This window comes from Choloepus didactylus, chromosome 1, assembly GCF_015220235.1.
Source record: "Choloepus didactylus isolate mChoDid1 chromosome 1, mChoDid1.pri, whole genome shotgun sequence".
NCBI lineage: Eukaryota > Metazoa > Chordata > Mammalia > Pilosa > Megalonychidae > Choloepus > Choloepus didactylus.
The window spans coordinates 90,237,144-90,262,955 of record NC_051307.1 but is presented as its reverse complement, the minus strand read 5'-3'; the positions used below and the strand labels follow the sequence as shown (position 1 = coordinate 90,262,955).

At 51.3% G+C, this 25,812-nt stretch overlaps 1 protein-coding gene across 2 annotated transcripts in view; it reads left to right on the top strand.

Annotated features, from left to right (window-relative positions):
* Positions 1-25,812, top strand: part of ADCY5 (adenylate cyclase 5) — a 152,605-nt gene that overhangs the window by 109,264 nt on the left and 17,529 nt on the right. Inside the window, exons 5-14 of one of the 2 annotated variants that reach the window (XM_037837024.1) lie at positions 593-720; positions 2,727-2,798; positions 3,698-3,839; positions 5,828-5,968; positions 11,240-11,262; positions 12,269-12,413; positions 13,673-13,770; positions 16,029-16,116; positions 24,449-24,565; positions 25,020-25,184. In XM_037837024.1, the coding sequence (XP_037692952.1) occupies positions 593-720; positions 2,727-2,798; positions 3,698-3,839; positions 5,828-5,968; positions 11,240-11,262; positions 12,269-12,413; positions 13,673-13,770; positions 16,029-16,116; positions 24,449-24,565; positions 25,020-25,184 (1,119 nt within the window). Of the gene's footprint in view, positions 1-592; positions 721-2,639; positions 2,799-3,697; positions 3,840-5,827; positions 5,969-11,239; positions 11,263-12,268; positions 12,414-13,672; positions 13,771-16,028; positions 16,117-24,448; positions 24,566-25,019; positions 25,185-25,812 lie in introns of both variants that reach the window. The other variant, XM_037837015.1, reaches the window with a different exon arrangement.

Genomic DNA, 25,812 nt, shown 5'->3' with positions numbered 1-25,812 from the left:
TGTGGCCCGTGGGCATGACCATGCTGAGCCCATTACTCGGCGGTGGCAGTGGGAAGGGACTTTTGGGTCTTAGCCCTCGTGTGCCCTGCTGGTTTAGTAAAACTCCTCTTGATGAAAATCTCAGGCAGGCCTAATGCTGAAGGCTGGGTGAGCTTGTGGTTGGAGCCCCTTTATGCGTCATTCTTTCGGTGAAAAGAGAAGAACTGGAAAACTGTCACAGAATCTTAGGCCAAGATTCATCATGGACTCCAGGGGCTTGGATTGGGATCGGGGGAGCTTCCTTAAGCTGACAAGTCTGTTCTGCTTGTTGAGCCACAGTGGATCAACTAGATTCTTGAAGTGGCTGGTTAAAAGTGAGTCCCAAGCCCCGGGGAGGCTGGAATGTCTGCTCGGCCTGCCCTGCTGTCCCTCCCGCCCCCTGAGGAGCCTGTCCCCAGGCTGGGATCCTGCATAGTCTGGCACTGGGTCTGTGCTCGCTGCCCTAAAAGGCAAGCCGTTCCACACACGGGGTGAATCTCTTTGCTTCCTGTTTGCTTCCCTCCCACTCTGCTTTCCTACTATTTTTAATTTTTTAAATTAATTTGTTTTCCAGGAGAATCACTGTTTACGTATTAAGATCCTGGGGGATTGTTATTACTGCGTCTCCGGGCTGCCGGAAGCGAGGGCCGACCACGCCCACTGCTGCGTGGAGATGGGCATGGACATGATCGAGGCCATCTCGTAAGTGCCCTTCTCCAGTGGACTGCCCGGCAGCCCCAGGGCCTGGCTGACCAGCTAGCTGCCTGGGTGGGACCGACGGAGGCAGGGGAACAGTGGGGTGAAGCTGTCTCCCAAGGACCAACTAGCCAAGTTCGAGGGTTGACGGGCACCTGCAGGCTGTGTGCCTTCTCCTGAGCTCCCCCTACCCAGCGCAGCCTGGGAAGCTTTACCAGGAAGGGAGGGCTCTGCAGGCTCAAGGTCTGCAGGAGGGCGACGGGTCCCCTCCCCAGGAGAGGAGGAGAAGCTGGCATCTGTCGCATGTGCTGTGTGTTCTGCCGTGTGAGGGCCTCTCGCTTCTGGAGGGTATAGAAGCCACTAGCTCCATAGGGAAAGGTTGAACTGAGGGGTTCACCAGCACCCAGGGTAATTCTGCTGGGTGGGGGGGATTCAAACACAAGCATTCCCATTTGTGTGAGCAATAGCAGAGAGAATCTGATCACTGCTAGTCTTGAAAGGAGACCTGGTCATTGAAAAATCTGGATCATCCAAACTTACATGGGAGGGGGTCAGAGACTGCAGCCAGACATGGTAACTTTGGGCTTTAGAACTAGCCTAGGCAGAGGCAAAGGAAAAACCACAGAGGGCAAGTCAGATGTCAGAGGGGCTGGTAAGAGAGGTGGCCGGGTTCATTTGGTTTGGCCCGATTCCATTTGACAGCATTCGCCAAGTGCCCACTGCACGCCTGGGGTGGATAGTCAGTCCCTTATCCTGGAAGCCCCATGTCTGTTGAGGGAGAGTGGCTGGTACATGCATTGCTCTAATACAAGGCATGTTGTGGGATGGCCTAGGAGGAGGCAATTGATCCCAATTGTGGGCATCAGGAGAGGCTTCATGGAGGAGGTGACCTGGAGTTAAGTCAAAAAAGTAGAATGAGATTTCATCAACCAAGCAAGTCAAAGCCATGGTGGATATAAGGAGCAGCTTGAGTGAAGGTTGATCCCAAGACAAGAGAGATGATGGATGACATAAATCTTCCCTGAGCTGTCAGTCTCTCACTGGTGGGGTGGGGTGGGGTGGAGGGCAGGGAGTCTGTGGGGTACAAGTCAGGGTGCCAGGGTTGGGGGGTGGGGGATGTCAGGGTCCCTAAAATGTGCATATGTTCACATCCCCCAGAGCACCTGCACCCTCTTCTGCAGTCCTGGGCAGGTTCCCAGGAGCCTGGAGATGTATAGCTTCCTTTCCTGTCTCCCTCCCACCACTCCCGCAGTGTGAGAGGTTGTAATTGAGCATCTACTGGGGGTCCCTAGGAATGCTGTGCATGTGGCAGGGATGGGACCCCTAGGGCATGGAGCCCTGCACCTGCCTGGGTGCCCCTTCTTGCCTGAGCAGGACATATGTCTGCCCTCGAAACTCAGTTAACCACCTTTCTCCATTATCCCCTCTTAATGCCGAGAACAGCAATGTGAATAAATCCAATATACAGATAATCCAAAAGCCATTTCTGTCTTACCCCTAGGAGCATTCTGTGAATGGGGTTTGGTGTGGCCATAACTTCCCTGTTTGGTTCACACGTACACTAAAGTGCATTTGCATGTTCTGAGCACGGTTTAATTGACAGAGGCAGTGATGACCAGAGGTGCCCTAGGGGAGGGGGACATGGGGCCCTGGGTTTTAGCGTGCGGGGGCCTCGCCACCTTGTGGCCAAACTAGGAAACGGTGCTTCCCGGCTTCCAGCCCAGGAGGTTGAGGACCAGCCCACTGCCGCCTCCGCCCCGCCCCAGCCACTGTCAGGTAGAGCAGTCTCCGGCTCTGCTTTTGGGCTGGACTGGAGAAAAATGGCTCGCTGACCCCCGCCCCTTCCGATGCTGGGGGTGGGTGCCCCCCACTCCATGTGCCTGGCCCCTGACCCTCTCCCAGCCTCACCCCTGCTCCATCCCCAGGTTGGTCCGGGAGGTGACGGGGGTGAACGTGAACATGCGCGTGGGAATTCACAGCGGGCGAGTACACTGCGGTGTCCTTGGTCTCAGGAAGTGGCAGTTCGACGTCTGGTCTAACGACGTCACGCTGGCCAACCACATGGAGGCTGGAGGCAAGGCGGGGTGAGTGCGCCCAGACCTGGAGCCCTGACTTGGCTTCCCGCTCCGCCCCACCAAGGGTGACCCCCTTGAAGAGGTGGGGCTGGCACGGGGAGGAGGGGCCGGCAGGCACCTTGGGGTTTGGGGTTGCAGAGATTAAGGAGAAACTCCTCTGTCTGACCCCTCACTTGCACCGGACCATGGGCAAAGCGTGGTCTGGGAGGCCAAATTGTAGGGAGCATGTGTTCAACTTTCGGGGAGCCTTTTCCCAGAGGCAGAAGATATTTACACAAAAAAACGGTGGCTTGTGAGAGGCAGTAGGTATGGTGGTGTTCTGGAAGAGGGAGGAACATCCGATAATTTCTGGAGTGGCCAGAACACAGAGGCGGTGGAAGGTGAGCTGGCCAGGATGGCGGGGTGGGATTTGGACAGAGGAGGATGGTGAGCATGAGGAATGGGTGGGGTTGTGAGGCTGAAGGGGGTGGAGTGAGGCAAGGCACAGATCTGGGGAAACACAGTGTTCCCAAGGAATGGAAGCAGAGCAGATGGCCTTTGGGGAGCGGTAGGAGAAGCAGTGCCTGTGTTAGGAAGGGCCCGAGTGCCAGGCTGGGGGCTTTGGACTCCACCCCATAGGCAGAGGGGAGGGTAGTGGGCATTGCTGGCTTCCGAGCAGGAGTGCATGGGCTGCAAAGCTTGTGAGTCGGGAGGCCGTGTTCTCCCGGGCAGGATGTGAGGTGTGAGTGGGCATGGCTGCAGTGGGGTGAGCGGGGAAGGGCCATCTTGTTAATATTTGAGGGCTATCCATTGGGGTAGGGATTGGGGCCCGGGGAGTGGAGTTGGGGGTGAGTCTGGGATTGGCGTTTGGGTCTGTACAGGGGGCTGGAGATCTGAGCTTCCCCTCCCTGTTCCCCACCCCCCTGTAGACGCATCCATATCACCAAGGCCACCCTCAACTACCTGAACGGGGATTACGAGGTGGAGCCGGGCTGCGGGGGCGAGCGCAACGCCTACCTCAAGGAGCACAGCATCGAGACCTTCCTCATCCTGCGCTGCACCCAGAAGCGGGTCCGTGGGAGGTGGCGGAGGGGCTCCCTTCTTTGGGAGAAAGAAGCTTTTCCTTGGCTTGCTGCCCCCTTCTCCTCTTCTTCCACTTTCCTTGAGTAACGTCCTGAATTCCATGTGCAGTTGTGTTCCTGCATCCTGGGCTGGTCGTGAGAGTTAGAGCAGCCTGGCCAAGAGCAAAGATTTTCACTTTGCTTGTGCTGCAAAACTGCAACAGGCCTCGCTGCAAATAAAGTAGCAGCAGGACATCAGAAGGGCACGCGATGGCAAGGAGGCACTGAGGAGATCCGTGTACACTGTGCATTTTCTCTCCATCTGTTTCCTTTCCTTTGCCTTTTACTGGGTGGATATTTGTCCTTATTTCTCTTTATGTATTTTGTGTATCAGTGTGTATCTTTGTATGTTCCTATATGTCTTTGTTTCTGGAACCTTTGTCTTTTCCCCTCTTTCACTTTCTTGTCTCTTTCTTCTTCCTCCTTTCATCTGAGCCCAAACTTGCCAAAATATAAAGTGAAATTATTAGCAGACTTCAGTGTTCTATTTTCAGTAGTGTCATGCTCCATGGTTTTAATTTTTAAAGCAAATGAAGAGAACATTTTATATTTCTTCCTAGATTAAAAGCCTTTCACTTATGAATATTTCAGTTGAATTTATCTGTTGGTCAGTGCCCTTTGATAGAGAAAAGCTTCCTTTTTTCTTTCCTAAGAAGTTAGACTAAAGACACAATAAAGCCAGGAGAGAAGTGCAGAGAAACTCTTGGATGACAGCAGTAGTAGATTTTTAGGTAAGGGAGGCAGGCCCCCCACCCCGACAGGGACATCTTGGGGTCCCTTGTCCTGCCCTAGTGCAGGACAAGGGCCACTTTGGGGAGAGCCCTTAATGGCTAAATTAACCCATTTTTTAAACATACACTTGTTATTTGGCTAGAGTGTAAAGGAAGGGAAATCCTCCCAGGCCCTTTTCCACATCCCCCCTCTCCTGACCCCTTCCTGCTCCAGTTCCCACCTTTCCACCCCTACCCAAGCTATGGGCTCGGCCTCCGCCCAAGGATTCCCTGGGTCTTGGTTTCCCCAGCTTGACAGGTGGTCCAGAAAGGAGGAAGGGGAGATGGAAAGAGAAGGTGCATCACCCCCAGCAGTGTCAGCAGAAGCAGGCTGTGTTCCCCACTCAGCATTGCATTATCTGACGGGCTCCCATCCTGGTGCTCAGCGAGGGGCTCGATGGCAGGTCCGCCTCAAGTCCCTCTGCGTCTCCATCCCTCATCCCTTACCCTCACGTGGATGGAGGGATAGACACGCAGACATAGATGCTGGGGAGTGTGTTGGCACGTGTAACTGGCAGAGTGTCTGTGTATTTGTACAGTGTGTTTCAACCCTTGAATCTCATGGTTCAAATGACCCAGACCTCTACCCTCCCTGCTAGAACTTGCCTGTTTTGCACTAGGTGAATGGAGATGGGAATCCCAGGTCTCCTGTCCCCCAGTTGTACACCTGGGGCCCTCCAGATCCAGGCTCTGCACCCCGCCCCCCCCACCTTCCCAGGCTGTAGGTGGAGCCTGAGCTGCCAATAATCGAGGCTCTGCCCACTGCCCCCCAGTGCTCTGCCCCTGTGGGGAGCCTTTGGGACCCAGGGGAGGTGGGCAGAGGACACAAGCATTGGTTTGGAGAAGATGTAGGGACAGAATCTTGCGATCAGTTGGGGGAAGTGTTGGCTTTCTCACAAAACTAGCCCTCATTACCTTGTTCTACCACTCCCACCTGGGGCAGCCAGGGCAGCAGTTGGGGAGTTGGAGGGGATTTCGGCTCTTCCTGGGGGAGGGAGGGGTTGTTCTAGGGTCTTGGCAGACCTCTGTGCTCCGGGGCAGCCGAGAGAAGAGGGGGGCAGTTGCCTTGGTCTCTTGCCTTGTAGCTGGGAGCAATGAGAGTTTCCCTCTTTGGGCTCCTCGGATGGACCTCTGCCCACAGGGTGATGCTACTCTCTTGCTTTCCCAGAAAGAAGAAAAGGCCATGATCGCCAAGATGAATCGCCAGAGAACCAACTCCATTGGGCACAACCCGCCACACTGGGGGGCTGAGCGCCCCTTTTACAACCACCTGGGCGGCAACCAGGTCTCCAAGGAGATGAAGAGGATGGTGAGTGGCTGGGGCTGAGGTGAGGGTAGGGACAGATTTTAGAGCGAGAGGCCCCTCCAGTTGCCCGAGGACATATGAAGATCCATGGAAGGAAAACTTGGGAGGAGGGCTCCCCCCAGCTTTGCACTAGGAGCCAGAGCTCCTGACTTCTGGCCCTAGGCTCTTCCCTCAAGCCCACCATCTCTTGGCCTACTTGGGCTTAGGAACAGAGCAGCGGGGCCTCTTCCTCCCTCTGTCCTGGCTGCGCTTGCTGGTGTGGGCTAGAAACCAGCCCATCCAACTGGATTCTGGTGCAGCCAGAGCCTCTGGCCGCCTCTTGGCAGTGTGTGGTGAGGCCCTTGGGAACTGGGTGGGCACCAGCTTGCCAGACCCCCTTCCAGCACCTACTATGTTTCCCAGGCAGTTGAAACCACGTCCTTCAGCTCAATTGCCCAGGAACCATCCTGATGCTATTGGGCAAGTGCCAAGTGATGGTCCTCGTTGCCCTCCATGCTGAGGGACACCCCCGCTAATCCCCGCCTTCTGATGGGAGAACATAGGCTGACTGTCTGCAGGCCGTGGTAGGGGGTAGTGTCTCCCCTTCAAGGGACCCTGCCTGCTTCAGGGACAGACACCCCCAGCCTTTGCAGCAACACTGCAAGAGGGAGTGTGGTGGTTGGAACCCACTGCAGACACTGCCCAGGTCTGTGGACATCCAAGTTCAAAGCCTTGGTGGAAGGCTGGGCTTCCCCGACTCCACGCCCTCCTAACGCTGGCCTCCCACAAGCTGCTTCTCTGCCATCAAAGTTTAAAATGAGTGTCTTCACAAATGTCCAAAAATCCAAAGAGGTCTGGGGAACCAGCTCCACTGCAAAGACAAAGAGGTTAAGTAGATTGTAATACAAGTATTCCATGCCTGGAAACTTTAGTTGACTAGGATGAAGAGAGGAAATTTCTTAAAAGAATGTTAACAAAATATTATACATTTTTATATATACCTATCACCATCAAACATAAAATGTTAGGATAATGGGATTCTTCTCCCTTCCTCCACTCCACTTAAACCAGAGGCCTGAGTGCATCTGCAGGTACGTTCATGAGATACCAAGTGATGTCATGTGTGAGAGGGGGTCGCATCAGTGCTTTCATTTGCCACACTCCGGCTCAGTGGTTGTACAAATAAAAATAAATAAATAAATAAAATAAAATAAAATAAAATAAAATGAGTGTCTTGATTCAATTTATTTTTTCTCCTGTACATTTACTTTAAAGCCTTGTCACCTGCGACTTGTTAGTTAGCAAGAAGCAGAGTGCCTGGGTCCCCAGGCTGTCCCCTCCTTCAGGTCCCCAGCTGGCTCTCGTCGCATGGAGTCTATCTCTACTCCCTCCTGCTGCTCATTCGGGGTGCACTGCCTGGTTTGCCAAAGCGGACACTCAGCTGAGATAGAAAGATGAGTTCAGGGGGAGGGGAGAAGAGGATGAGGAATGAAAAGAAGTCAGGTTACAGCGGTGGTATTTTCTTTTGATCTGAGAGCTTGTCTTCCACACATCAGCCTTGTTCCTCAGTTCAAAAGCAGCTGGGACTCCTGCAGTGGGGGTCCACCCACACCGAGGGAGGGGTGAGGAGGGAGGTCGTGCAGGGAAAGGCTTGAGGCCACGTTGTTCCCCCAGAGCCGGGTAGTGGAAAAAAGGAAAGGGTACAGGCCTGGGATTCTGAAGTTTGGGGTCTGTGGATCCGAGTACATTTAAGGTCCAGCAGGAGGAAGTAGAGATAGACTCCATGCGACGAGAGCCAGCGGGGGCCTGAAGGAGGGGACAGCCTGGGGACCCAGGCACTCTGCTCCTCGCTAACTAACAAGTGGCAGCTGACAAGGCTTTAAAGAAAATATACAGGAGAAAAAAATAAATTGAATCAAGATGTTCATTTTAAATTCTGACAGTAGAGCAGCAGCTTGTGGGAGGCCAGCGTTAGGAGGGTGTGGAGTCGGGGAAGCCCAGCCTTCCACCAAGGCTTTGAACTTGGATGTCCACAGACCTGGGCAGTGTCTGCAGTGGGTTCCAGCCACCACACTCCCTCCCGCAAGGGCTGTCTGCAAAGCAGAGAGCAGTTGGCAGACCCTCCCTGTTCTCAGCCCCTTTGATGGTCTCCTGCAGAGTCTGCCCCACGTCACCCAGATGGTGAAGACGAGGAAGAAGGGGGAGAGGGAGGCTCCCCTGCAGGTGGAAGCAACCAGAGGAAGAGGGGAGCAGAAGGCAGGAAGATGGGGACGGAAGGGTACGGGGGAGATGGGAGGGGGAGATAGAGACGCAGAAGAGTAGGGAAGAGAAGGATGAGGGAGGAAAGGGAGGCCGAGAACTGCAGGGGAAGAAGAGAGAGCAGCCAGCAAGCAGGAACAGTGCCTGGTAGTAAATCACTTCCTCTGTTTAAAATCCTTTCAGCTTACACCCCAGTGATACTTGTTATAAGCTGAAACTTCAGCTACTTCAGAGTCTCTACTGAGGCAGTTTGTATGAGAAAGCATTGGTTTGGTAGAGGTATTAATCATTGCCAGGACAGGAAACCTTGGAAGACTTAGCAGAAGGGCTGTACTTGTGGGAAGGACAGGCTCAGGGAGCCAGGCTGCCAGGAGGCCCTTTGGTGGATGTGAGCTGAGTGGTGCTAACTGCTTTGCCTGTGGGGAAGGGGATGCTTTCGGAAGAGCAGCGTCAGGGACAACCTGTGCTGCAGCCAAAGGAGAAGAGCACCCTCCTGGCTGGGCACGGGATCACCTGAGGAATCACAGTGAGCAATCAGTCCCGGGGCTGGGGCAGGGGACAGGTTCCAAGGGCTGCCAGGCCACAGTCCAGAGGGGGCTCCCCAAGTGCTCAGGGAAGACTAGCAGTCTCACCTGCACCAAGTGTGCAAACCTGAGCCTCCAGGGAGAGCCACCATCACACTCAGCACCTCTGGTGTGGACGAGCTGAAGGGCCACAGCCTGTGTTCTTGCTTTAGGTCCAAGAGGGAGGAACCAGGAACCCCTGAGCTGGGCTGTTCCCCAGGAACCCATCTGATGGGCCTTCTGGCCTGGCTGGGAGAGGTTCAGTAATTTGGCTGTGGCCCTAGATCTAGTAAGTGAGTGGTGGGACTGAGACGTGAGCTCAGTCTGTTGGACCGTGTTCTTAGTGACCCTTCTGCTGTGGTTTATGGACCAAAGTGTTTTCTGTTTTCCCTTCACTGCCCCAACCTGATGCTGAGCTCGGCAGCACGTCACCCAGCATGGTTAGAATAGGCTCCTCTCTTTGCTCAGCACAGGAGGGCAAACTGGGCCCCCAAGACCAGCAGATGACCAAAGGAGCACTGGGAAGAGTCAGAAACAGATTTATTAAAAACATGTCAGGTACAATTATATAATAATGTAGATTACAAGGGGTGACAGTGTGATTGTGAAGACCTTGTGGATCACACCCCCTTTAGTGTATGGATGAATAGAAAAATGGGGATAAAAACTAAAGGACAAATGGGGTGGGATGGGGTGATGATTATGATTTGGGTGTTCTTTTTTCACTTTTATTTTTTATTCTTGTTCTGGTTCTTTCTGATGTAAGGAAAATGTTCAGAGATAGATTGTGATGATGAACGCATAACTATGTTATCATACTGAGGACAGTGGATTGTATACCATGGATGATTGCATGGTGTGTGAATGTATTTCAATAAAACTGAATTTAAAAAAAAAAGTAAAAAAAAAAAAAAAAAAAAAGTCAGGTATATTCTTGAGCTGTAGAGACCAGCATATGTATAATATAACCGGATTGTTCAGAGTCCTATAGTAAAATCATTGCTGGCTCAAGTGACAGAAGCAAGTGGGCCAGCCCCTGAGGGGTTCTGTGGGGAGCTCCGCACATCCAGGCACTCGCTGCCTGGTCACGCTTGTGCCCCTGGGGGCCCCGGAGCATCAGGCACGGGCCTGGCCCCTGGAGGGAGCGTCCGCTTGATGCTGAGTCCTAACCCCAGACCCCAAGGTGGGGGCAGGCAGGAGAGGAAGGAGACACCAACTCCTCCGGCCTGGAACTGGACGGTGATGTGGGCCGGATCTCGCAGCCTGGAGGGAGGGCCTGGTAATCTCAGAGGGCAAGGAGGAGAGGCTCGTCTGGTCACATGGCTGCCAGGATGGGCTGGGCAGGGGACCGGTGGGGGCAGCCTGGGAGGAGCTCAGAGCCTGCTCCCAGGACCTGTATCTGTTTCAGTGCCTGACAGCTCTGGCTCATGGAGACCAGCATAAATCCCACGTTTGTATTTCCAAATCATGTCCTCAGTGGGAATAAAGAGAGGTATGTTTATTTGGGTTTTGGTTCAACCAGCATTTGCTGAACTCCCCTTTTGCTCAGCAATATATTGCTCTACGCTGGGCCACAGAACTGAGGGGTTGACCTCTCTGTTCTTTTCCTGGCAACCTGAGCCTTAACCTGGAACTGCATATCCTGGGGCTGCTGGTTGCCTCTTCCACTGTCCCCCAGATTCCATCCCACTCCCATTTTAGGGAACCCTCCATTCTGCCACAACTCAAACTGGCAGTGATACACATCTATTCTTTCCTGGACTTTGTAAATGAACTCTAAATAAGGTGTTCAGTTTGACAATCAGCAAAAGTTCTTCCCACTCTCACCTCTGCCTGTGTAAACGAACGGCTGAATAGTGGTCAGCCACCGTGGCAGGTGGGCTCTGCACTTCCTGAGGCCCCAGCAACGTTGGCCTTAGAATACATAGGCTCTCAGATACCAGGAAGGCTGCTGCATGCAACTGGAGTTTTTTTGTTTGTTTGTTTTTAAGTGCAGAGACTGAACTCTCAATAGGTTTTATGTGTACTCAGTGTGTGGGTGGATGGGTGGCGGGGCAATTGGGCAGCTTAGTGATTTCTCTTATTTCCATCTGAGTAAGCGGCAGAGTTGGGAGGGAACCTTCCAAGCATAGATTCCAGGAAGAGGGAGGGGAGCGGTTTCAGGGAATGTGGAGGCAGTTGAGTGTGGGGATAGGAAGAGCTTAGACACATGGATTTTGCCAGTAGAGAAAATGAAACCACAGTGCATCTTCAGCGTCCAGCACAGAGCCTGTCCCGTAGGAAGAACCCAAGCATGATTTGTGAAATGAAGGAAGGGAGGAAGGAAGGAAAGAACTAAGGAATGGTGATCCTGTCTATGTCCAGGCTCCTTGATGAACTTACAAAGATCAGCTACAGCTTTCCTGCAGCTCCCAACTCCCGAGCTCCATCCTCTCAGTTCTCATGCTCCTCTCTCTCTCTATCCCTCTTTTAGGGCTTTGAAGACCCCAAGGACAAGTGAGTAATGTGACCTTCTTTATTCCTGCTCTCTCATCTGGGAGATGTCTCCAAATCTACCTTATAACTTGGTTTCCCCACATTTCCTTGGGAAATGATCCCACATACGGTCCTAGTGGGAGTGAGTGGAGCCCGCCATAGCTGATGGATGGTCGGTCCGTGTCCACCAGACAGACCAGGGCAGCCCCAGGAGCCCAGGCCGCCCGGAAGAGGGTCCGGGCCTCAGCACTGCCCATTTTATCTCTACTACACTCATGCACGCATGTGTGTACATAGACGCACACCTCACACGTGGGCACAGGGACACCCATGTGCAGACTGCACACACACACGTGCACGTGCACCCACACACACGTGCCTCCCTCAGGAAAATGCGGGCCTTGCTCCTTGGTCCCCAGTGCCTGACCACATCCCCGGCCTCGAGGGGATGCCTTTCCCCCTCCTCTTCCCAGTTCTCAGGGACTTTAAAAAATTCCACTCAAGATCTAGGCTTCACCCTGACCAAAACTTAGCTCCTGAAGATCACAGAATCTGCTTCCTGAAGTTTGTAACCTGAGCCAGGCTATGGAAAACGGGTGGGTCACAGTCTCTGCAGTAGAAGTCTCACCCCCCAACCTTGGCTTTCCTTTCAGGGTGGTGATAAAACTGGAGAATAAAGAGCAGAGACTGTTACCTGCAGGGAAAAACAATCAAACCCTCATTAATCACTAAGAACCATGTACAAAGACCACGTCAGTATGAAGTAACTGATAGAACCAGAAAAGCCTTTCTGTCCCTGAGCCCCTCCAGCTGGTGTGTTTGAGAGTCGATGGTTTCCGACACATCCATACCAAAGTTAGAAGTGAGGGCTGTGGCTGTTGGTGGACCTCGGCTAGACCCCAGCTTCCCGCCCCCTATTAGCTGGATGGTCTTGGGTGGCTGCCAGGCCCCCCATCAGGCAGAGCTAGCCCTGTAGTGGGGCCCCCTGGCGGTCAGCCTGTCCTGTGTCTTTGCTCCTGCTCCCCAGGAACGCCCAGGAGAGCGCAAACCCCGAGGATGAAGTGGATGAGTTTCTGGGCCGGGCCATCGACGCCAGGAGCATCGACAGGCTGCGGTCTGAGCATGTCCGCAAGTTCCTCTTGACCTTCAGGGAGCCTGACTTAGAGAAGAAGGTATAGGAGCCTGGACAGGGAGGTGGGGGAGGTCCCGGGTGGGGCCTGGACTGGGGGTGGGGGGCAGGGGTTCAGGGCAACAGCACCTCGCTCTCCCGTGTCCCCTCCGCCCAGGGAGCCCTTCTCGTCAGTCAGTTTCCCCAGCTCTGATGCTCTGCTACCCAGGAGATAGGGGTCTAATGAGACTTCCTTGGTTGGAAGGGATAATGTGATTATTTCACCTTTCTCTGCATCAGTTTCCTTATCTGGAAAACAAGGATGTTTAACATACCTACCTCATGGAGTTATGGTAAGGATTAAATGAGTTAATACATGTACAACACATAAACCAAACCTGGCAGAGAGTACGTGTTCAATAAATGTTAGTTACTGTTTTTAATATTATCATAATTATTATAAAAATATGTCTACCCAGCTTGCTTTTGGACCCTCAAAGTTTTAAAGTTGGAAGGGGCCACTGAGAGCTTTTGTCCCATCTCCTTAAATTGTGAAGGAGAAAACTGAAGCTCAGAGTGGTTGGGTGACTTGCCCCAGGACACCCAGCACAGGAGTGACCCCTGGTCCTGGCAGTTCTCTTCCTACCACATCACAGGCCGCCTCAGTGTTCAGTTAAAACCCATGAACTTAGGTCAGCTTTAAATGAGGCAGACCTACTTAGGAGGGTAAAACTATTGAAAGGATAAAAGGACACTAGTTATGTTTACCAGCAGTAACAGGAGCTGATTTGTGGATGCCCACTCAGGGGGCTCTGTGCCGGTGCTACCTCCGTTGGTGCTGACCTCCGTTGGTGCAGCCAGTTGGTGGCGAGGGGAGGAGATGGGGCTCAGAGTCGGGGCCCTGGATCTCATCCTAGTTATTCCAATTAGGAGCTCTGTGACTTTGCACAAGTCACACAACCTCTCTGAGCCCCAGCTTGCTCATCAATAAAGTAGAAATGCCAGTAGTCCTGGGCGTCCATCATGGGGCTGTTGTGAGGGCAAACATGTTGTAGACTCTCAGCATGTTGCCCAGAATGTTAGTGGTGCTCACTAACTTGTAGCTGTGACCGTTCTGCCTTCCTCTCCCACTGACCTGGCCTGCAGAAAGTTTCTGGTTTGACACAATCCCAAGTGCCCCTTCAACCACCCTTCCCACAGCACCACCTTAGGGTCATCTGGACTGCTTGCTCTCTTTGATCTAAGTCTAGCGCTGTTTCTCGAGTCTTACCTGTCCTGAGAGCGGGCTGCACAGGCCCCCTCACCCTGTCCTCCCCTTCTCAGTACTCCAAGCAGGTGGATGACCGATTTGGTGCCTATGTGGCGTGTGCCTCACTCGTCTTCCTCTTCATCTGCTTTGTCCAGATCACCATCATGCCCCAGTAAGTACCCTCGTTCCTCCTGACTCCCTCCTCTGGCTGCAGAGGCTCCTGGGGGTGGGAGAGAGTGGTCGCTTAGAAGGAGGGGTGGGGGGCGCCTGGGCTTCACTTGCTCGGGCAGGGAGATAGGTTTCCAAATGTGTCCTGGGTGGGACTGGAAAGCCAGAGTTCTGACTGTTCTGTCAGGGGCAGGCGATGGACTCATTCACTGGGCACTGCTGTTCTGCTGCACAAGAGGCTCCTTTTCATCCTTTCTCATCTCATCCTATTTTAACCCAAACCACTGTTAACTGATTAAATCGTCCAACTTAGTCGCCAGGCTTATAGATTCTCAGTGACCTTTGGTTCTTGCAAAAAAGTCAATACATCTTCAAAAGATAGAGATTTTCTACTACTCTGGCTATTTCAAAGAATATATTTCAGGTTCCGAAGGCTCGTCTCAAAGAGGTGCTCCTGAATTCTCCTGAAGACTGGCTGTGTCGCCAAGAGAGGCCGGTGGCAGTTCCTCAGCCTTTACTTGTCTTTCATGGCCTTAGCACTTTGGAAAAGTACTAGTCACCTATTTTGTAGGATGTCTCAGTTTGGGTTTGTTTGGTGTTTTCTTGTGATTAGATTGAGGTTATGCACGTTTGACACAAGTCTCCCAGAAGTGATGTTATGTCCTTCTCAGTGTACTTGTCAGGAGGTAGCGGATGTCTGTGTGACTTTTAACCCAACACCTTTTACTTTTAACGACATTGATTGTTGACGAGGTGTCCTTACATCTGCATCTGCTGTGGCGTCTGTTGTGATACCACAGGTAAAAACCAGAGCCGGCAGCCAGCGCCACCTGGTCACGCAGCTGAAGCCCATTGCCCCTTGCACTGAGGCTGTGCAGGGCTGGTGGGCAGGGGAGCCCTTATGGCATAGAACCCCATTTCTCTGTATTGAAATGGAGCCACAGGTATAAATTAGCAGCCTTATACCACGTTGCAACCACTGTTCCCAAAGTTTGGGAGCATAATCCTGCCTCTTGGCCACTTTTTTCCCCTCCCTGCGGCATGGAGTGGGGCTCGTGTTATTACTTGCTCTGCCTCCAGCAGCTCCACCCTCTCCTCTGGCCACAGCTCTGAGTTGCCAGGCCATCGACAAGGTCATTCTGTAGCCCTCTCTCTCCAGGGAAGCCTTACAAGTCACTTTGAAGGTGTTTCTTTCCCTTTGAAAAGAATTCTTTCCCCTTTCTGATTAAGTCAGCTAAGTGCTGGCTTCTGGGGGATCCTAGAACAAAGAGGCTGTTTGAATGCCTCCCTGGAGGTGTCCACCTGGCTTTTCAAGTCCTGCATTTGCCTTTAACCTGCTAACAATGAGGGGCCCCTCAGGCCCCTCTTCCTCCCTGGAAAGAGGGAGGAATCCCTGTGGCCTCCTGCTGGGATGATGGAGCTTGCTCTACTTGGGCCAGCCCTGTCCTCAGCAGGGCCAGCTGGAAGTTCCCACTGAAGGCCACTCGCAGCTCTTTTGTCTGAGAGTCCTGTCCCGGCTGGCCCCGCAGGTCACCCGCCACCTGCCTCCCAAGAAGAGGGGCAGAGGAGATCCTTGGCATTTTTCTAAGAACAGGGGAGCAGAATCTGAGTGGGACTTGCTGTGGGGACCTGGCAGTGGGGAGAGGCAGAAGGGAGGGAATCTGCCCCTCCCAAAGGACACATCACCCCTGCTTCTGGCTGGACTGGATTGCTGGCTTACGTTTTCCTCTCAGTGACGGTCATTTATCAAGTCGAGTTTCAGCCTTCATGGCTATTTATCAAGCCATGAGCTTGGAAGAATAACCTGGAAGAAATAACCTGGAAGAAATAACCAGGTGCTTTTAAAAAGTGGGTCTTTCAGGGTAAATGAAGACAGGCTGAGGACAGCTAAGAAAAAGGCAAAGTATCATCCAGGTGTCACCTGGCTCTGTTCAGCTCCCACCTGGAAGGGGACAGGAAAGCAGGAAGGGCCAGAGAGAGACTGCAGTGCAGGAGGGTCCCTGGATCTGTCTGCACAGCCCTGTGAGCCCATCTCGGTAACTCAGGGGCTCAACTGAGTAACTTGGGTTCCTTCTCTGGGGCTTTCAGAGCCCCTACCTGCTGGAAGTGTGACGACGGGCCCTCGAGCCTGCGGCATGCTTGCCGGGCCAGCCCCCAACCCCCGCCCCAGGGATGCTGCAGCCCCCTGACCTGGGCATGGCTTCACCACGCCATCTCTGACCGGGCCCACCCAGAGTGCCTCAGCTGCCTCTCTACTTCCAGCTCCGTGTTCATGCTGAGTTTCTACCTGACCTGTTTCCTGCTGCTGACCACGGTGGTGTTCGTGTCTGTGATCTACTCCTGCGTGAAGGTGAGTCCAGCAGATGCCCTGCTGTAGGGCCTAGGTGAAGAATTGTCTAGAAGACGGTCTGGAACCAGGACCTGGGCCAGGGGTGGACATGTGCTCTGTCAGCTCTGGGCCCTTTAGAGCCTACTGTGGCCGGGCCCCACCTCTGGCCTGCTCTTCTCTCACCGCTCTAACAGCACACCTAACAGCACACCGTAGCTACAGTGGCCTCTTTGGCTGAACCCCAGAAAGAATCTTCTCTTAGCTAAGTTATGAACCAAGTCAAAGCCATTATTTTGTTGTTGTTTCAGGCATTTATTTCACCTGTGTTCAAATCAGAATCAAAGCTATAGGTAGTCTATAGATTTTTAGCTAGAACCTAGATTTTCTGTTAACTGCTTTGGTAAACTTGAGCTGTACTGACTCCATTTGCCTTGTGTTCCCTGATCTGTGTGTGTATTGGGTGTGTGGGTGGGGGGAGAGGAGGGAGCCTGGGTCCGTTTTCCCACCTATATATATCTATATCTATGTATCTATGTATCTATGTACCTATCTATATATATATATCTCTATCTATATATATATATCTGCCTGCCCTGGCCATTTTGAGTTAGTTTACTTCGGGCTGGTGAAATCTTTTCCCCATTCTTCAAGGTTGTTTATGATAAATCATCCCTGCCTCCTTGTATATTATTTATTCTACCTATTTTGCTATCAGTGTCAAATGCAGTAAGCTTGTTCTCAGTTCTTTTACTTTAGCCCAGCAATTTTTCATGCTTTTTTGGAGCAGCCTCTGGTTGCTCGGGGAGGCTGGTGGATGGAACGCCCACCTCCCTGCCCCGGCAGTGCCCATGAACGCTGTCCCCCCACACCCTTCATCAGGGACACTGCTGCCTTCTCACTGATGCGGGGCTTCAGGAAAGAATTATCTAGCAAAAAAGTCTGGAACCAGGCTCCGGGCCAGGAGCTGACATGCCTAATAGACTCTAGCAACACCCTCAGTCCTTGCTGTGTCCTCCCCTCCTAACCTCTTGTCAAAAAAAAAATCTGTATTTGCTAAGGAGAGACTTTATTTGAAAGGATTATTGCAAACAGGAAAAGGGGCTTGCTTTTGTAATAGGGCGAATGCTCTGACCATAAGGTCCACAAGCATTTCAAGAATTAGGCAAAAGGGGTTTTTCTTTTATAGAGAAGAAGGAGCCAAGTGTGGGGAAGTGGGATGAGAGGTTGACATGAACAGACAATAGACTGGAGAATATTATATGCCAAAGAACCCTGTTTTCTGGGAGCCACCCTTAGAGTTCAATGGACTGGAGGAAGGAGAGAAGCTTAACAAACGTTGGGTTAACAAGCATTTTGTTAGTGGGGATTGGTCGGGGGGACAAGTAGCTCAGCTAATCGTTTATGAGGTGGCGGAAGGGGACTGTGGAGAGTCTGTGTCCCACCTTGCCGGAGCTAACACGGGGCATCGTGGGCCTTATCTACGTCACGTGGGGTAGGTGCAGCACACTGTTTCCCAGAACACAAGGGGCTGGGGGACTTCCTAACTGTCCTGTCTTCCAGGATCCTGGAGCTCAGGTAAAAACTTAACATTGTCACTCTGATAAACCATCATCTCCACATTTACCCACCTTCTAAAAGGCATAGCCCGACTTGAAAAGTTGTTTGTGGCATGAACTCGTTTTCCAGTTAATTCTTCTTCTTTCCTCCCTCATGTTGTGGATTAAACTGTTTGCACATTAGGACATGAATCAGGCAGTTCTATCTTCTGGCATCTTTGCAACAGGGAATCTTAACCTGTCCTTTTCCCCAAGGCTGGACATTGGCCTGTCACTGGACAGGGGCCCTCGAGCACCGTGCACGGCACCAAGCCACCGACAAAGGCGGCTTGACTGGAAGTTTATTTTGTCATCGTTTTTGGTATTGACATGAAGCTGACTAAGTTTCAGCATCGTTCTGTTCTCCCTTTAAGAAGACTTGCCCTTCACCAGAACTCGGAAGCTTTTCATCTTATTCCCACAATTTCACAGGAATCACGGCTAGTGGCGTTCCAGTGAGATACAACTGTTCCAGAGGTACTCCGGGGAACAGGCTCTGCTGGTCCAAATCCGGGAGGTTCTGCCGGGCACAATTTCTTTCTTTACTTTTCCATTTTCCCAAAACAACTTGGACTTCCTTCCTTAAATTATTCATTGCTTAACCTTTCTGAAGAGAGAAACTTGAAGACGACAGTTGGAAGTGTAGCCTGGATTACTGGTCTCCCTGTCTGTTGGGGAGCAGGGTTTCCGCAGGTCCTTTCTGTCCATCCTGTTACGAGGTTTTCCTCTTCTTACCTACTAAGTGTTCTGGCTGCCTTTTTATCTTGGGCCTGTTCAATCTTTTCCTGACACAGGCTGGTCCAGTTCGCACACACCCCTAGGTTTCTCCAAGGGGCTGAGTCTTCATCTTGTCCCGACATTCCGGCCTCCCTTCCGGAGCCCTTGGCTGCCTTCCGGCGCCCCAGCTGTCTCTCAGACGCCTTGAGCACTTGTCCCCCTGAGTGCTTCCCTCGGGTGCCCTGTCCCTGGTGATGCTGTCTTAGAGGACAGGCTGTACGTCTGCACACGTCACCCCTTCCTTCCCTTGGCATCTCGGGTGACTGAGGCCTCCAGAACTGCTTTTCTAAGAGAAAAGCAAGTTAAATCCTTCTCATGATTACACTTTTTGTCCACAGACTCAGAGCATCTCAGGTTGGAAGGGAAGTGGGCAGTGAGGCCAGCCAGGGTGTCCCCCGGAGGCTTGAATCCCTTTGTGATCACCCTGCCGCGGGGGGGGCCAGCCTGGGCCCCATCACCTCCTGGGGTGGCGAGCTCGGTCTCCCGGGCGCAGCCCCTTCCCTCCTGGGCCAGCTCTGGCTGTTCCATCAGCCTCCCTGTAGCTTCTGCGCCCTCATGCTGTGAAGTGGCCAGGCCTAACCCGTCACTACCGGGCACTTTTCTGCCACCTCCCCCATGGGTAGGTGGGTTACTCCTTTTTTTACAAGCCTCGGAACTGCCTCCTCCCCCCACATTCTGACCTGAGCCCCTTGCCTTTACCATGGCTTATTGGGGCATCCTTACTCAGAAGGCCAAACTCTCCTTTCCAGCTGTGTGGGACTTGGTACAGAGGCCCATGGGAGGACTGAGCTCCATAGCAGGGGTCTGTGTGTGTGTGTGTGTGTGTGTGCGGCTTGTGCGTGTTTAAATCTTCATTCTCCAGCCTGCATCCCACTGACCCCGTGTCGCACTGTCGGAGCTCCTGCCTTCTGTGATCAGAGCCTCCCCCAGGCCTGCCTGCCCTGTGCAGCCTCCAAAAGAGCCTCCTCTCCTCTCCCTGCAGCCTGGAGGTAGCTAAATCCCACCAAAATGGATGTCCCATCTACCACTCCATCCTGACTCCTGGTCCACGATTTCCGAAACAGGGTCTTACTGAGCCACCAGCCCCCTCATCTCTTCCAGCCTGTGAGGACATTAGGATTCCCACACTCAGGTTTCCATCAGTGTACTCAGGGCCACATTTTGTCAATTAGGGAAGGGATATGTTGTCGCCATGCATGTGATCATTAGGGGGATGGAGAACTCTTCATTCTAGGAGGCTTATCGTATGTTCTTCCCATGGTTTGTGCATCAGGCTGTCAAGGCTCCAGCTCCCAGCTACACCACTTTGAGCTGTGGCTCCTGAATCTCCTGAGCCGCTAAGGTGGCTTTTATTACATCCACTCCTCAGGTGAGGAGCCTGGGGCTCAGAGAGTTCAGGCAACTTACTGGCTCCTAGAGCTAGGAGGTGATATCACTGGGATCTGAACCAGGTAGTTCTGATTCCAGGGCCCATGGGCTTCACCTGCAGGACACCACCTCTGTCAATATGTCCAGTTGACTCCTGAGCGGGCCGGGTGGTGATACTGGTACAGCTGTGGGCATCTGCCTGCCTTGTATGGCCTCTGAGATTTTCTTTTCTTTTTTTCTGAAATAGGAGCTATTACTTCTCTTATTAGCTCCTTGTCAAAAAGGTTGTCTTCTTAAACTTTTCACCACCAGATTTCATCACCTTCTTTCATCTCTGCAGTACCCTGCACCCACGTCACAGGCAGGGCCCAAGGACCAGGGAGGTCATTGATTTGCCCAGAGACACTCAGGCCAGGATCAAAACTGAGCCTCACCCAGTCACGGGTCATTATGTCCCCACTCCCATTTTTCTCCTTGAGTGGATTTAAATTAATCAAGCTGGGAACGTACTAAACTTATTTTTTTTTTAAATTAGTTATTTTTCTGCACAATGATCATGAGCAGGCACTGAGCGATTGGCTTGCACAAACACAATTATCCTGCCTTAAAAATGCTCTTTAAGAGCTGCTTGTAACTGTGCTGCAGCCCCACAAGGAGACTCTGCCCCGGGTAAAGATTTTTTAAATCCACTGCGGGCTAGTATAGTTAGGATTCAGGGTCGACATAGAGTGCACTTTGATAACAAGAGATGAGATAGTCTATAAACAAGGAAAGGATGTTGCATCTTCAGGGTACTTCAAAATAGCAGCAGTTCCTAAGTTCCTGCTGAGATTTTGAAGTCAAGGGCAGGTCTTGTTGAAAGGTGTAAAGATAAGTCAGCTTACAGCAGGCCAGCACATGAAGAGTCAACCACTCAGTAGATGTTAAAGCTACATTCCAGGTTGAATTTTTTTTTTTTTTTCCAAAATAGCTTGCAGTTCTTCTCCTGTTCACTAAATGATTCCCATATGGATTAGGAACTCTGTGAATATCCTGTTTCCCAGTCACCTTTTATAAAAGCTGGCTTTAGCATCCACTTAAATCAGTCATTACACTGGTGGTTGCAAAACGACGGAAGCCCTTCACTTTGTGGCTCAGGGTGCACGGAACGGAAACACTTTAAGAATATGGGGGGAAATGGAATGGCAAAATTTTAAACAGCCGTAGATTAGCAACCATCTGTCACACCATCTCAGGGTAAGGTCCTCATGCCAAAACACTTTAACCAAGCTGTGAAACCCAAAATTCCTTCAATGGGAAACAAGGACTTTCGTTCTTGTTGGCAGTATAGCTCTGCGAAGTGCAAATATTAGCTGACTTTTCTGAGCATGTAAAAGCTTACAGAGCACTTTCAAATGTATCATGTCATTGAATCTTCATAGCTACCCTGTGATTTTATCCTATTTATGGTTAAGGAAACCATGGCTCGGAGCAGTTAAGGACTTCTCCAGGATCATACAGCCAGTAAGAGGCTGACCAGGATTTTGAAACTAAGAGCTTCATTGAGATGTAATTCACATACATAAAATTCACCTTTATAAAGTCTATAATTCTATGGTTTTTAGTATATTCACAAAGTCGTGCAGCCACCTCCACTCTCAAATTCTAGAATATTTTCATCATCACCCAAAGAAATCCCATATCCTTGAGCTGTCACTCCCCATTTCCTCCCCTCCCCCCAGTCCCCGGCAACCACTAATCTACTCTCTGTCTCTATGGATTTACCTGTTCTGAACATTTCATATAAACAGAATCATACAATATGTGGCCTTTTGTGTCTGACTTCTTTCACTTGGTGTAATGGTTTTAAGGTTCATCATTCTGTTTTATGGCTAAGTAATATTCTATTGTGTGAATGTACCAAATTTTGTTTATCCGTTATCAGTTAATGAACTTTTAGGATATTATGAATAATGCAACTTCTTTTGTGAGGCCGTATGTTTTCAGTTCTCTTAGGTTTATATCTAGAAATGGATCTGGTTCTTACGGTACTTTTAACATTTTAAGGAACTGCCAAACTGTTTTCCAAAGCAGCTGTACCATTTTACATTCTAACCAGCAATGTATGAGGGTCCCAATTACTCCATATCCTTTCAACACTTGTAATTATGTTTCATTTGGTTATAGCCATCCTGGTGGATAAGAAGTAGTAGCTCATGGTGGCTTTGATTTGCATTTTCCTGATGATGAATGATGTTGAGCATCTTTATGTGTGCTTATTTTCTATTTATATATCTTCTTAGGAGAAATGTCTTTTCTGGTCCTTTGCCCATTTTTAAGTTGGGTTGTCTTTTTGTTGTTAAGTTGTAGAAATTCTTTATATATTCTATTAAACCCTATCAGATATGTGGTTTTAAAATATTTTCTCCCATTCCATGGGTTGTCTTTTCACTTTCTTGATAGTGTCCTTTGAAGCACTAAAGTTTTAAATTTTGATGACACCCCACTTATCTATATTTTTCTTTGTTGCTTTTGATTTTGGTGTCATATCTAAGAAACCATTGGCTAATCCAAGGTCACAAAGATTTACTCTGTTTTCTTCTAAGAGTTTTATAGTTTTAAGCTCTTGCATTTAGGTCTCTGATCCATTTTGAGTTAATTTTTGTTCTGGGTGTGAGGAAGAGATCCAACTTCATTCCTTTGCATGTGGATATCCAGTTGTCCCAGTAACATGTTGAAAAGACTATTCTCTCTGTATTGAATTGTCTTGATACCCTTTTCAGAATCAACTGATCACAAATGTAAGGGTTTATTTCTTGATGCTCATTTCTATTCCATTGATCTATATGTGTATTGAGTAGGATTTTAACCCAAGCTTATGCTCTCCAAATCACATGTATCGTTCCTTCTACTAACTGAGAGGTTGTCAGTCAGAGTGTTTCTTTTATTAGCCCAAAGGGAATGGCCTTGCTTGAAAGGCAGAGGAGGACTTGGGATGCGAAAGGTATATGGCTCTGTACACACACCCAGCCCAAAGCCAAGACCGAGGGGTGAGGGGGACCCTGTCTGGTGTCAAGAACTGTAAAGGGGCTGAGATTTGCTTACAAGCTAATATGTTCGCCTGTTGCTGTTTCCTGGGTGCTAGCAGAAGACATGAGATTCCTGGGTCAGAGACAGAAGACTTTATCATTCAGAGCAGAGTAGGCAGCATGAGCTTCAGCATATTCGTGTTGGTCCTCTCTGCTCCTGAAGTAGACCCAGTGGGACAACATGATGGACGCAGATGGATGCTACTACGTGTGCAGGTGGTTTGTGTTGTAGCTGAGGAACGCTGGACTCAAGTCCCAGCACTTTTTGAGCTAGCAGCAAACATTGTAGCACCCAAGCCAGCAGTTACAAGGGGGTCATGCTGTGTCCCCTGGACTTACTTAGTTGTCTATGTGACCAGCTACAGAAACTCTCAGCATCAGGAGATGGATAAGCCTTGCAGTCGGGCACACTCAGCAAGAAGGTGCAGGGATGCTCAGAGCCCAGACAGGACTGCCTTTCCTGACACTTGGTTTGCACGACAGGACAGCATTGGAGAGGGAGGCCTTTGCCTGCTTCCCTTACCACAAAGTTCAGGGCTGCCTCAAGGGCTCAACGAGCCCTGTAAATGGGATGGCCTTCAGAGAGGGAATGTGACTTGCTCACCGTCACATGGCAAAAGCCAAGCCTAGAACCCAGGCCTCCTGACTCCAGGGCTCTTTCTACCACCCTCCTCTGCCCTTGGGAGTTTCTAGATGTCACTGGACATGTTTTCAGCAGAGGCCTCACCAAGAGATGTTGAGGAAGGTAGCAGTGGGAGCCGTTATCTACTGCTTTGCTTCTCTTTGTCCATCAACTTATTTTTTAGCCTAGGTTGCTTGGGAGATGAGTAGGACATGGTGGACGAGGCCAGCTGTGTCAGATTTAGGTGGCAGAAATGGGACTTCACGGCCTGACATTTAATTAATAAAACTGCATTGGGTTTTTGAGTGGATATATGGTTTGCCCAGTTGAAGAAAATACAGGAAGGATTGGGCGAGGGAAATGGCAGAAGTCCCTGGAGCTTCCTGCTGAAAATAAAATCTCACTTAAGGCACTTGTCCAGGGCCTCCTGGCTTCGTGCCTGTACTCTGCTCTGCCCCCTTCTCACAAGCCCTTCCCTTCCTCCAGACCCTGGATCCTCTTTGAATCCTCACATCCACACCTCCCCATCTCTTCCAAGAAGCCTTCCTGACCACCCTGGGAAAGTTCTGGGCCTCTCCATGAACCCTCAACCCATCACCCCCTCCCTGACTGTAACTCAGAGCCCTTTTCTCTAAGGCACAGAATTCACATAGCAGGTAAATGTGCTTTTTCATCTGCTTTCCTGTGTCATCTTCCTTGCTGCCTCTGTCACCTGTGCACTCCCCACTGTCCTGGCAGCTGCAGGATCTGTGCTGCTGTCGGCCAGGTGTGACGGTGCCAGGCTAGAGCCTTCCACACTAGGACAGCATCCAGGCCAAGGCAGAGAAAGGGCCAGCTCCGCTGAGCTCTTGTTCGGTGATTTGCAGTGTCCTCACACTGAATTCTCTTGCATTTCTCTCTCGCTCTCTCTTCTCCCGAGACAGCTCTTCCCAGCCCCGCTGCAGACCCTCTCCAGGAAGATTGTACGGTCCAAGATGAACAGCACCCTGGTTGGGGTGTTCACCATCACCCTAGTGTTCCTGTCGGCTTTTGTCAACATGGTGGGTGACTCTGCCTCCACCCGGTGCCTCCCCCACCCCACCGGGCCAAACCCAGTGGAGTCCTTTGCCCTCCCGACAGGCATGGGCTGGGAATAGAGCTTCCTCCCAGACCCTGGAGTCCTCCCTCCTTGGAAATTCTTCCTTGTGGGATCAGATTTGTCTCTTAAAGCATCTCAGACAGGCTTTTGGTTTCTCATTTTCAAAGCAAGGAGAGCCAGAAAGAGCTCAGGGCAAAGTCCCAGAGGGAGAGGTCAGGGTCCAGCCTTGGGAGGGCACCCCAAGCACTCTCCTTCCACCCAGGGCACTGGGCAAACCTCTGCCATGCCTCACCCTCTTCCAGGCGAGGCCACGCTTGAGACAGAGAGTTGGCCTGGCCCCTGCTGCCCCATGGGGACAGGCTGCCCTGGCCTGGCCCCCAGGGGCTGACCGTCTTCTCATGGCCCTCGTCCCCCAGTTCATGTGCAACTCCAAGGACCTGTTTAGCTGCCTGGCAGACGAGCACAACATCAGCGTGAGCCAGGTCAACGCGTGCCATGTGGTGGAGTCGGCTTTCAACTACAGCCTGGGCCAGGAGCAGGGCTTCTGCAGGAACCCCTGGCCCAACTGCAACTTCCCCGAGGTATTGGGAGAGAAGGGCTGGAAGGGGGCAGATGGGCACCCTCCCGCCTGTGTCTAAGGCTCGTCCCCTCCCTTGCTCTGTCCTTCGCTGTCCAGGAAAGATCCAGGGCAAGTCCGGGGCCCCTTAATCTCACTCATGTGTATGTGCAAGACACTGTGGGAAACTGGTGAACAAGGCCCAGCCTCCTGAGCATGGCAGTAATGACACTAACAATGTGGCTAATGTTTCTGTAACACCCCATGCCAGGCACTGTGCTGTGCACTTTATTTATATTTCCCTTATTTAATCTTCACAACAACGCTATGGCACGGATACTTTTATCTCCTTTATACAGATGAAGAAACAGAGAGGTTAGGTAACTTGCCCAAGGTCACAGAGCCAGGAAGCAGCACTCCCAGGTGGTCTGGCTCCAGAGTTCATGCTTTAACCTGAGGGTGAAGCTGCTTCTGGATCCTCCGCTTCTGCAGCAGCCCCGACCCTGCCTCGGGAGAGCCTATGGGAGCTGTCTGGACCGTTAGGGTCAGAGAGCAGGGAGGGGAGAAAGGGAACCCAGTTCCAAATCAATACGACAACGAAGTTTGCCTACTTAAAGTCAACAATTCAGTAGCATCTGTTATATTTACAGATT